General features: G+C 38.8%; 1 protein-coding gene across 1 annotated transcript; it reads left to right on the top strand.

Moving 5' to 3' along the window:
* Positions 1-9717: 9717 nt before the first annotated feature.
* On the top strand, positions 9718-12650 carry LOC308383838 (uncharacterized protein). The gene is made up of 3 exons (XM_080861996.1): positions 9718-10245; positions 10718-10890; positions 11689-12650. The coding sequence occupies exons 1-3, from the start codon at positions 10033-10035 to the stop codon at positions 12197-12199; spliced, it is 897 nt and encodes a 298-aa protein (XP_080718122.1). The 5' UTR covers positions 9718-10032; the 3' UTR covers positions 12200-12650.
* Positions 12651-13057: the final 407 nt, after the last annotated feature.

Here is a 13057-nt window from a genome sequence, read left to right as displayed (position 1 = left end):
ACCTTGGCTAGATGTAGAACAAGCACTCTGCAATAATCTAGAGATCTCAGACCTACCATTTATCAGCTCAAACATCCAACGACATGAATGCTTTAAAAGCATCAACATCAGCTCTTCTCTGACAGCATGGTGGGAGTTTCTAAAATTGACGGCATCTTCATTAATCCCATGCAAACGTACACCTATCTGGAACAACCCTGACATATTACAAAACAATAATATGATAAACTTTTCAGATTGGAGTGATAAAGGAATCAAATATTTAGAACATATATTAGAAGGAACAGAATTTATTCCATTTGACGGACTAGTTACACAATATGGGATCAACAAGAAAAGATTTTTAGAATATCAACAAATTAAATCCATAGTAAAAAAGAAATTTAAACCGGGTCAAGTTGAACTACAAACACCACCAAGTGTGGTTCAATTTCTTACTCTTAAAACCCCCAAATTACTATCCAAAATATACAGAATGCTTTCTAAAACAGATGAATCAATATCACTTCCTATTGCAAAATGGGAAGCGGATTTATCAGTTAACTTAGACCTAAACTTCTGGTCTCAGATTTGCTTAAAAACCTTTCATCTAATTAGAAATCCCAGTCTTCAATCAATTCAATACAAAATACTACATAGAGTGCACTATACAGGGCATCGGATGTTCAAGATGGGCTTTACGTCTACCAACAACTGCTCACACTGCCAAACCAATTCACCGGACAATTATATCCACGCTCTTTGGTTTTGGCGCAAGATATGTGAAGACTTATCGAAGTGTCTGAAATGTAACATTCCAACTTCCCCCTTAGTGTGTTTGTTGGGCAGCTTAGATAATGTCACTACAGATAAGAATGTAGCCCATATGGTTTTCACTGCCCTATGCATAGCCAAGAAAACTGTCCTCATGAACTGGAAAAATAAAAATAATCTTAATTCTAACCAATATAGAAATTATCTATTAGATTACATTAGTCTTGATACAGCCTCTGCCACCACATCAGATCAATTTCTCTGGGCTCCTTTGATCAGCTCCATCACCTAGTGGGGGTGGGGGGTCATAGTTTGGCTCCTACCTCAAAGCACACTGTGCGCTGTCGATCTTACGTGCTGCACAATAATGTTTAATATTTAGTATTTACTGTTATATTCCCATAGATCATCGTGATGTTGTTTATTATATCGCTCTTTTTTTCCTGCTTGTTTTCTCTTTTTTTCTTTCTCAACAGGTGATCCAGGTGATTGATATATGTATTTTTTGTCTGTTTTTTTTGTTGGTTTTTGTTTTTTGCCCTTTATCACCGTCCCTCTTCTCCACTGTTTTTCTTTCCCTCTTTCTTTCTCCCCTTTCTTTTCCCCAGTCAGGTCTGTCCCGTATTTAGCAAGTGAAAATAAAATAAAATAAACAATAAAAGGTGAATCAAATAGACCATTACGGCAAGGCTGGAATGGTCCATTTGGTAAAGTAAATCCGTTGGGCAGCTTTCTTCAACTTTAGAGAATAATTGTGATGGCAAAAAGAGCCAAACAGGACAGGCAAAAAAAAAAAAAAGTATGATTGCAGCCTGTAAAAAGGCAATCACAAGAAAATGGTACAAGATAGACCCACCATCGCAGGATGAATGGATCAAAATTATAGACGAAATACAAATTATGGAACAATTGACTTACAGAATAAGGACTCAGAAAGATTCAATACCATCACAGTGGGAGAAATGGACGGATTACATAAACTCGACAGGATAAAGACCATCACACTGATAATGAGAAACAATCAAATTGTAGAAACATGGTGACTCAACACCTTTTTATACCTGTTTTATTTATTTATTTATTTTTCTTTTTATGTTCTTCTTTGTTGTTACCCTCCATCTCCCCTGTATAATGTTTAAAGAAAAACAATAAAAAGAAATGATCAAAAAATAAATATAGTGCAAAGCTAAAAACAACATGGATTCATCTCTCCATCAGACGCATCACCACGGATCTTGTGTAATTTGGCGTAACCTTCAAGAAGAAAGTACCATCAGGTATTTTCCACAGTGTATTACATGGTGGATCAAAATCTGATGGTACTTTTTTAATCAGTTTTCACAAGATGCCCAACACCACTGGCTGAAATGCAGCCCAAACCATGACACAGCCTCCACCGTGTTTTACAGATGGCTGCAGACACTCACTGTTGTACGTCTCTCCTGACCTCCTCCATATGCATTTACAATGATTTGAAAAAGTGGTATTTGCATTTATCACTCTGTAAGACCTGCTGCCGTTAACTTTAGTCCAGGGTTGGTGTCATTTAGCATCAGCATTTTCTCCCCGCTATCCTTTTGTAAAAATGTCTTCTTGACAGCCAGGCACTGAGACTTTCTGAAGAGGCTTTGGCAAACTGAAACTGAAAAGCCAGATGCATCTCTCAGGTCCTGTGTCAGTCTTTGCTTTCAGATACTGTTAATCTGATGTAGACTTTTTTTAAATTCCTGCTAATCGTCTTTTTCCTCCAGTTGTTTAGTTTCCTTACATTATTATGCCTGTCAAATGGTTTATATTGAATTTAAGAAATGACAACAAACTATGTGTTTTTTTTCCACAGGCCTCCAAATTATGGAGGCCTGTTCTAGGTCTGGTCACGGCAGATGGCCCCGCCCCTCCCTGAGCCTGGTTCTGCTGGAGGTTTCTTCCAGTGAAAAGGGAGTTTTTCCTTCCCACTGTCGCCAAAATGCTTGCTCATAGGGGGTCATGTGATTGTTGGGTTTTTCTCTGTATTGCAGGGTCTACCTTACAATATAAAGTGCCTTGAGCTAACTGTTATAATTTGACGCTGTATAAATAAAATTGAATTGAACAGAATTGTAAATTATGCATTAAGACTTGTGTACAGTATTGTACACACCTACATTATCAAGGGGCCATTTTCTTCTCCCTCACCTACACAGACGTCATTATGTATCATAGCTGACTGCAATGCATGAAGTATCACAGAATCACTGTGCGATGTTTCTTTGTTTTCACCAAAGCTCAACAGATAAAGTCCCAACCTCTGTGCTAAGCTAAACAAGAAGAAGCTTAATGTAAGAGTGGCAATAATCTTCTCATTTAAATTCAAAACTGAGGGAAATATACATTTTTTCCCCCAAAATGTTGAACTTTTTCTCCCCAACATTAGGATTTTACAGTCTTCTTAAATATCTTCTATACTACATATTTGACATGTGATGATTTCCACACTTTCAAGCTTATTTTTCTTTGCAAACTTGAACGAACAGCTGAGCGTTTCCTGGTCTTGTTGTGCCGTAGGAATCCAGGGATCCTCGTCCTCAGTGATTGGCTTTGTTTGCATGTGACTGCCTTCCACCACATGAAGCAGCAGGATTTCCTGGCTCGTTCGCCTCATTTGTAATGCTGTTTTTCTGACCCTCGACTCAAACATGTTTGCCCTAGTTCATGCTCATTATTTGGGGATTTGAGCTCTAAGGATGTTAATATATCTTTTTTCCTTTCTTTCTTTTAACGATCAGGGTGACTCTCTGCAGTCAGGGTGATGTGGTTTTAATTCTGCTCTTCACATGTTTCAGGTGTTTGAGGAAAAGAAAGTAGGGTAACTGCTGTAACAAACCTCCTGCCCTCTTTATGATCCACAGTAAATCACGTTTAATTGCAATGGCAGAAGCAGTAAAATCATATCTGCTCGTAATGTTCCCCTTTCAATGATATCCGCATTTTGACCATTTTTTAATGTTTACACAACTTTATAATTTCCCTAAAACTGGAAGTCAGAGGCCCTGACTCATAAAAAAACAACATAATTCCTTCGGTGCGCAACTTTTTTATGATTAACCACTGCGTCATGTAACGCTAACTTTAGGGTCACTCGCACATTTCCTGAAAGAGGTGGGCAGTAATTTATGCCCCCGTACACCAAGTGAAACCTGATGTTTATTCACTCCTCACTTCAGCTTCATGCTTTTTTTCCAGTCCAGGAGGCTGCAGAATGCTGTGTCACATTTGACAAATTTACCATCAGTGTTAATGCTTCTCTCTGATGAAGTCACTGAAACGTGCTCGCAGCAGTCGAGCACCTTTGTCAACAAACTTGGACATTTAATGGCCGAGCTTTCCTATAAAGTTACAACAACTACATTCTCCTGGTATACGCGATGACCTCATGGTGTTGACTTAGGCTCAGTTTTCAGGATTTGACAGGCTCAGTGGTGAAACTTGATCCGTAATCTTAAGAAAACAAAACTTGTGATTGTAAATCCCTGAAGTGCAAAGATATGACCTGATTTTTCAGACCAGAATGTGTCACCCTTTTATGGAGAGCTTGGAAATGTTGAATACATGCTGCCATCTGCAGGCCATTACAGAAAATCTAGTTTACATTTGAGCTTCAGCTGATGCTCTGTTACAAAGGTCAAAAGAAGGTCTTATTTATAGTTCTGATTATTTTCACTGAATTAAAGTGTTTAACTGATGCACATTGTAAAAATACAGCAACTAAGTGGTTTAGAAGGTGAGAAGAGGTCATAACGTTTTGCTTTAGTAATGCTCAAAGATGGCACACGCCATTCTACTGGAATGTTAATCTTTGATATAAACCTTGCACTCGTGGTTAATGCCAGATGTTAATTTTGTAATTTTGTTGTAGGTTAAGCAACATCTTTTTTTTTTGGACAGGGAAAAAAAACATGTGCATTTATCTTATTAGCCCTGTGACAGACTGGATAAACAGAAGAGGTTGGATGGATTTATCTGTGCAAAAATTCATTTTTCAAGGAATATTATGTAGTGCAACTAAAAGCAAAAACAAAATAGCTATTAAATTCTTACATTTATGCTTCGTGATTCTAAAAATAAATTAGCAACAATGACAGCAACACATTTCTTTCTACAAAAAGTCTTGATCCAGCCCTCATGACTTTTTATTTCCCTTCTAAGCAGCAACACGTTCCTGTTATTTCTAAAGTTTTTCAATCATTTTTAGTCCAGTCCTTATACCTGAATTCTTATAGATATGTCTTATGTGCTTTTTGCTTCTTTGTTTGTTTGTTTGTTAGCCACTTAACACTGACCTATGAGTAATTCAAGCATAAATAACTCATTATAATCATTAGATTCCCATCCCCTGTGTAATACCATCTGGATAGTATCTGATTGAAAATGGCTTCACAAACCCACAGTGACACACACTGTTAGTCATGCAGTAGATTGGCCTCCCCAGAGCCCAGAGCTCAACATTACTGAAATTTACAGTAATTTCCTGTCATTTCTATTTACAGCACAGTTACTGTAAATCTCATCTGCAGTAATTTGCAGTAATGTGGAATCATCCTGAAAACATCAAAAGAAGAGTTGCGTTTCTCCAGAAACCTGGAGAACTTAAAAAATTACAAGGAAGCCTGACTAAGAGAATTCTGTCTGTGTTGGAGAATAAAGGTGGTCGTACCAAATATTAACTTTCAAACACCTTAGAAATGTGCTTACTCTGTTTTTATATGAATGATTTTTTGTGGTTGAGTTTTATTTTTTGAAGTTTCAATAAATTGTTGCATCTTTTCTTGATTTTCCTGACAAAATGTTAAGAAATAAGAGTTGGCTCAAGACTTTTACACGCCAGAATACCTGCGTGTTAAAAACACAGTTCTGATATTGAATTTGATCCATTTATACAATTTCTATGAGGGCAGTAATCCTTAACAGCAACTACTGTGACTCCTATATAAAGTTTACCTGAAATGGTCACTATAACAACAGCGTCGTCCTGGTGGCCGCTGAGCAGCTCCAGTAAAACCAGTTGAGGTTTTCTGTTCCACTGCTGAGATTTAAATGTAAAGGTGAGTGAAATTTACGAGCCTCTAAACCGTGGCGTAAGCCGCCGAGGGAGGTAAAGCTAAAGGGCAGAAGAAATTCATCTTTTAAACCACGCATGAGATCATGACTCATTCTTTAACATAAACACTGTGCTCCCAGCTCATGCACAGACATGAACATTAGTTGTTTGGATGTGGTGGACACTTTTCGACACTTATTTTCAAATGAAGATCTCCAAAAGTTTTGAACTGCTGCTACTGCTTTGTATGTATGTTTATGTATTTTGTTAAATTCCAGCACCATCATTGCATCATTACCTTGATTCTATCATACATGAAACCTTCTGAAGTCTTGGATCTTGTTAATTATGAGGTATTGGCAGGTCCAGGTCAAGTTTTATGAAGCATCACTAACATGTTTTCTGCACTTTGCTTCACATTTTTAGTTAGGGTGATGCTGTATCATCATTGCATATTAAACAGGTATTAAACAATGCATTTTCTGCACAAAATCTTAGATGTGAAAAAGCAACAAGCATATAACCATCGGTCCAGTTTTAAAGAGGCATGAATATGGGGCAAAATGACAGCAAACAAAAATAAATCAACAATTTTAGCAGCTGGCAGATGTCAGCTTCCTCCCTGCTTGTTTGACCCATCTATGAGTCTAAAAAAGTAGGTTGTGATTCCTTCCACTTGGGGCTTTGCAAATCTTGAGCACTTAAAGAGCCCACACAAAGCTTTGGGGTTTTTGTTTTGTTTTTTAATTGCGTGAAATCTATTTGAGCAAAACACTTCAGACAGCAATGATGATAAACGAGAACAACGTCACTCCAACAACACACTCAAAACAAACAAGTTCATACTAGCAGAAACACAACAACATGCTCAGTGGAAAAAAATGGTAAGCAACGCTAAGCTTTGCATTCACTAGCAATCCATTAACAGCCCGATGAAGTACAGCTGTGGGCGATCCGATTTTCAGACTGGATGGTGTTGCCACGAAAACTGAACCACAGTGAAAGAAGAGGCCGGAGGAAGGTCAGTGGGCTGATTAACTAATAGTTTGGTAGGTAAGTCAGAACCTACCTACCAAACTATTGCAAGCTTTACAACAAATGCAAACATTTTGCAGTAATGGGGTTTCCACAAGCTTTGCATTTTGGGAGATCTGTCTCATTCTTCTCAGCAGATCTGCTCAGCCTTTGTTAGTCTGGGTGTCAGTCACCTGTTAACTGTCACCCACAGATGGATCTTAATTTCTTGAAGTCCAGTTCCCCATGCCCCTGCACTCTGAAGTGCTTCTTCTATCTGTATGGTTCGGTTATTCTTTCCTCATGTTCGTTCATGAATACGGCAAGGCAGGAGGAAAAGAGCTTAGACGAGGTTGACGTGAAGGAGGACATGCAGAGGGTGTGACAGTGAAGGAAGAAGAAGAAATATTTCCTTAGTTTTTAGAAAAGCATCCTCATGGCATTATACCAGTGCTACATCTGCCATCCTTCACCATCAAGAGGCCTGCACTTGCCTGTACATTCATTTTCTTCTTATCAGAGCACATTTTTGGCCATGCTCCCATAGATCTTTAAATGCAATTTAGAGAACTATGGGCAGTCTTGTGAGTAAAAGCTGTTACTTAGAATTGTTTCCATCTAGCACTAATCTCGCTTAGCTGCGTGTCTAATAGGGAAGGACAGTTTGGCTGAACAATAACATAAAAAATAATCTGATGATTCCAAAGGTTTATCATCTTATACTTCACTACTTAACCAGCTTTCACTGGTTTCATACCATAATCTAAGCTGGCAAGGTCTTCAGACACTTCCTTTGAGCTCATGAACTGTATGAACTATGTATACTGAGATTAACCAAATGCACCACTGAAAAGTGTATTATCTTACTTTTTTGCATTGATTGTACTTAATTGTATTTTTGTATTTCCTTCATATGTACCTGAGCTGAGGTGACGCAAAAATTTCCCTGTTGTGGGATCAATAAAGTCTTATCTTATTTCTATCTTATCTTAAAAACACAGGAAATCATTCCTGCCTGTGGTTATCTTTCTGTTTTTAACTTTATATTTTATATTTTGTGTGTAACATATCGGGGATATTTCTATATTAGAGCTATTTTGTAATATATTGTATTATTTAATATGGTACTTACTGTCTTGGAGCACGTGTGACCACATATTTGCTCTGGGATTACTGAAGTATTGTGTCATTCTGGTGTGCACTGTGTACTGGGAAAACTAGTCAGTGGAATTTCCCACAGATGGACTACAGTCAAGTTTGAATACCTTAAGGCTTAAAAGAAAGCGAAACCAGACTGTTTACGAGTAATCTGGAATAACAGGTAAAATACATTCAACCCATTTAAAACTCAACCTGGAAGTAGGGGAGACCGGGGATAGTTGTAACGTGGGTCAGTTGTAACACTTCCAATTTCTCCAATCAGGGCTGAGTTTCAAATGATGTGACTCATCCTGTGCATGCCCAATTCAGTTCTGCTATCACATGTGAAAAATCAGCACATTTTGTCAAACACAGACAGTTTAACATGAAAAAAAGTAAATTGTATGCCAAAAAGTAAGTTTTTCTACTTTATTTCAATTTGTGATAGCATTATCTGCTTTGCAGTTAAACTCATCAAACTTAAATTGTGTTATTTGTATGTCTATGGGGATATATTCTGTGTAGGTCTTTAGAGCTAATGTTTTAGCCGTTGGCTGTAATGTTAGCTAGTTCATGGCTATAGGAGTCTGGGTCAGTTGTAACAGCAACAGTCTGGGTCAGTTGTAACAATAATGCAGATGTTACAACTTACCACACTATTACTTTAACTTATATTAAACAAGTTGGGGCAACGACATCAGCAGAGAGAGGTTCACTGGTCGCTTTTGTATATGCGGTTAATGCCATTGGCAACACAATTCCTCCACTGTTTGTGTTCCCACACATACATTATGCAGACCTCTGTGTCAGAGATGGACCAGTAGGAAGTACTGGTAGTGGAACTAAATCAGGATGGGTGCAAGAAACAGATTTCCTCATCTTTCTGAAGCACTCTGCAAACCACACCAAGGTAAGCCATGATAAAAAGTAATGGAATTGCGATGCTGGTGAACATCTACATTTTTTTTTAGCTTCATTGTTATGTTCAAAATTGGTGCAAGAGTTGTAGGTTATAATGCCCACTGAGCCAATGAGGCCAAACTCAAGGAAGACCAACCAAAATTAATGAAATATTCAGTTGCAGAAAATTCCATAATTTGTCTTTTTTGGGGGGTTGGAATATGTTCAAAAGTTAGATTTCTGCATTTTGTCACACACACACACACAGCTACATAAATGGCTCTAAGTGCATTCATGTGTTGAATAAACAAAGATTACATGTTAATATTTTGTTAGTACCCTTATTTCATTGTGTTACATTTTACCCCAGGATATGTTACAACTAACCCAGACTATGGGGTTAATTGTAACATTTCACTCTTCGTGTTTGAGACCATACCATACAATGGGTAATTGTGCTGCAGAGAAAATAGCTGCACTATTTAATAGCAGAGACATGTAAATACTTTGCATTACATTTTGAATCCACTACCTTAAAAGAGCTCCAATTTACAGACAGAAATGTCAAAAATGTTACAACTATCCCCGGTCTCCCCTAAGTGTGTGTGTGTGTGTGTGTGTGTGTGTGTGTGTGTGTGTGTGTGTGTGTGTGTGTGTGTGTGTGTGTGTGTGTGTTTTTAGATTTTAAAAATGCCAGTAAAGTCAGTCACGTGATCCCATATCTTTACAGGGTATCCGGCACGCTCTGGTCTCCGGCAGCTCGGTGCTCGCAGGTGTTTCTGAAGCTTGTCAGTGTGAAATTCCTGCCATTGTTTGAGGAATGCACAAAGGGCATTTCCACTTTCCGCCGTCATGTTCCGGGCTGCATACCTCTGTAATAGGCTGTGAATGGTGACGGCAGTCAGCTGCCGCACTTGGTTTGTTCGTTCATACTTCCAGCGTTTTCGTAGATTTTTCTGCGCTCCCGTGACAAGTTTTTGTTTGTTTGTTTGTTTTCCAGTCGCGATCATGCTGAACTGTGGAGCGTTCAGGAATATAACCCTCGGACTGTGCTGTAAGTCGACAAGTGCGGGCTGGTTTGCGCGTGTGTGAGGTTTAAAGGGAATTTACGCTTAAGTGTTCCTTCCCATCCAAAACCAGCGATCGGGATGGCAGAGGGGTTATTCAGGGATTACTCCCCGGATCTAACAGAGCTGGAAAATAAGATCGGGATGAAGACACCGGAAAGTCTTCTGACCTGGATGAGAGATGCTCCAAATTGTGAAGGTGGCCGGAGGTCTGAAGTGAGCGGCAGGGAAAACCACAGCGCTGATTTCCCCGAGGCTTTATCTGACAAAATTAACAACTTAAAAAAAGAGCTGGTAAACATTTCTGTGCTCACTAATAATTATTTCCTGTGTGTGTGTGTGTGCGTGTGTATTATATGATACAGGTATATTTATAGAAAAGATTCCAAATGGAGTTTCCATCATGCGTTTTAGTGACTCACCATTACCTGTGTATTTTTCCTTACTTGGCCAAAGCTAAGCTACAACCTGTACAACTTGTTTAGCAATCACTGTGACATGTATGAAGTGCCATTCTGAGCCACTTCACAGGCAGCAGTTTATTTCTTATGACAGTCACTCTTACCTGTGTTCTCACCACACCTGTCAGTGCCACATTCTGACAACAGATTCCTATGTTGACTCCCACCACCTTTGTTCCACTCTAATGCAATTAAAATGAGCATGATAGTGGGGTGGAAGGAGTGGAGAAGTTCATAGTACGCACACACACACTTGTTTCTTCAGTTACACCTTAACACTCACTAACTCTGTGGCATTTAATCAGAGATGGCTCCGTTCTGCCGATGTAAGGATCCTACGGCAACTGGTGGCTTTGAACGAAGGGATCGAGACCATGCGCTGGCTACTGGAGGATAGGGGCCCTTTAACCAGTCGTGGCAGCAGTTTAACAGGAAGCCTGAGCAGCCTGGAGAATGGGCCTTTGATGTCTCCCTGCAGGTGGGTAACCAGGTGTCCCACTCTCTTGTCTCCATGCCCCACATACTAAGGCAATGTCTCACATTTTAGTGTGCAAAAGAGAACACAGAGACATACAGTGTGATTTGTTTTTTTAACGTTTTTATTGTGATTGCTGCAAGCATGCAACTTTAACAGCTTTAATGTTTTCAAAAAGACTGTTGGGATCAAGGTGTTAAAAAAAACCCTTCTATTTTTGCTTCCAGGTTATTTGTTTTACCAATGTTTAATCTGCATACCTTTGACATGTTTTATTTTAAAACTATGTGTCAGTGTTACTAATGTGTCCCACACAAACATATTTTTTGCCCCACATTTAATTTATTGTGTTCTGGTCACCCAGCGTGTTACCTATTTAGTCTTTTGTAGATTAAATGACGATGTTAAATATGCGTACAGCTGCTAAGAGGATACACTAGGAGTAAGGTAAAGCTCTTGAACTAGAATTTTCTTGCATCCCTGCAAGTATACACAAGTGGCAGTTTCCTAAATTTAGTAGCCTACAGCATGTTGGCAAAATAATGCAAGATTTTCTAAAAGCGGTTAAAGGGAGAAGTTGTGGATCAAAGGATAGTCAAGGACGTTTGTGGCAAATTAGAAAACTCAACTGGAAAGACATAAATCACAAAATTGGCACATAAAATGCTGGCCATGATTTTCAGGCCCTTGCAGAAGAGGTCAAAAATTATGTGTTGCTGACCCATCAGAATAGACTTTCCTTGAGAGAAATGAACTTAAATCCTGCCTGTGACTGATGCATTTCTGTTTCTTTTCCCACAGAGAAAACCCAGACTACCCTGAGGAACTGACTGAAATAATGGGTGAGAATTCAGAGAATTCAAACCCTAAAAGCTATGCTGACATTCTCAGTTCAGACTCTAGTGAAGGAACATCTCAGAGTCCTTCCGGCTCCGAATTTTTGATCAATCATTCTGCTCCTGGAAGTTTTGGTCAGACATCATTTAGTCCAGCCAGTGGATTGAATGATGAACAACCACAGGACGTTTTTCTAACGTATTTAGCGCCAAAAGTAAAAAATCGTGGCGACACAATCAGAAGAGTTTTGCTTAGATCTTTCAAACCAAGAAAAAGCTTGGACGTGGAGACTTTTGACCCCACTCCACTTCCACGAGAGACACAGACATTACACCAACCTCAGGAGAGTTTCACAGCATCTCACACCAATATTATAGAAAAGGAAGACAGTGAAACCAGTGAGGAGGAGGTTTTTCTAGGCTATGATGCCCGGTGGTCCTGGGTGGAATCAGAAGATGATGTGACATATGTATGACGACCTCTGAACACAACTTTGATTTATGATCTTTGCTTTAAAGCTTTTCAACTAGTGATCTGAGACGTAAAGGCACTTTGGCACATTTTTTAGAATAAGATTAAAGCCACTGACTAATGTGAAGTTTCTCTGTGTGTCACTATATACTCTGTGTGTTTGACTTGATATTTTTAAATCATTTGTTATAAATATTAAATAATTAGAAATGAATGATGTGATGAAGGTTTCAAACACCTGAATGAGATCTGAGCATCAGATTTTGTGTCTTTGTTGTGTAACCATCGGGTCTTATGTTTTGTACACTCTCAGAAATAGGGGTACCAAAGTGTACCAAAAAGGGTACAAATGCTTGTCGCTGGGGGTGTTCCTTTTTGAAGGACATTTCTGTACCCTTTAGGCTTGGTACATTTTTGTACCTTATGAAGTTGTACCATCTGAAGTACAATCATGTACTTTCCTAAGACATAAATGTACCTTGAAACTATAGTACAGAAATGTTCCCTTGAAAAGGGTACAATAGGGTACCTATGAGGGTACCCCCCCAGCGACAACCTATTTCGTACCTAAAGAGACAAAAATGTACCCCCAATAGTCCAAAATATTTGGTTATTTAACCATTTATTTTCAATAATAGAATCACATCAAAGCATTTAAACAACCACAGGAATACATCCTTGATTACATTTGTATATTGCCATAGGACATAGGTGTCAAACTCTGGCCCGCGGGCCAAATTTGGCCCGCAGCCTAATTACATTTGGCCCGCGAAGCCATACCAGATTACTATTAGAGCTGGCCTACTGGTATTATACAGCTAATATATACATTGTTTAGTATTAAGCTTTGCTTGTTCCACAT

The sequence above is a fragment of the Rhamphochromis sp. 'chilingali' genome (assembly GCF_963969265.1).
Source record: "Rhamphochromis sp. 'chilingali' genome assembly, chromosome: 16".
In the NCBI taxonomy this organism is placed as follows: domain Eukaryota; kingdom Metazoa; phylum Chordata; class Actinopteri; order Cichliformes; family Cichlidae; genus Rhamphochromis; species Rhamphochromis sp. 'chilingali'.
This window is presented reverse-complemented; position numbering and strand designations above follow the sequence as displayed.

Excerpts from the sequence above, each read along its gene's own strand:
- LOC308383838 (XM_080861996.1), top strand. The coding sequence starts at position 10,033 with ATGGCAGAGGGGTTATTCAGGGATTACTCCCCGGATCTAACAGAGCTG. Across the intron at positions 10,246-10,717 it reads ACAACTTAAAAAAAGAGCTG|AGATGGCTCCGTTCTGCCGA; the intron begins GTAAACATTTCT and ends GCATTTAATCAG. Across the intron at positions 10,891-11,688 it reads CCTTTGATGTCTCCCTGCAG|AGAAAACCCAGACTACCCTG; the intron begins GTGGGTAACCAG and ends CTTTTCCCACAG.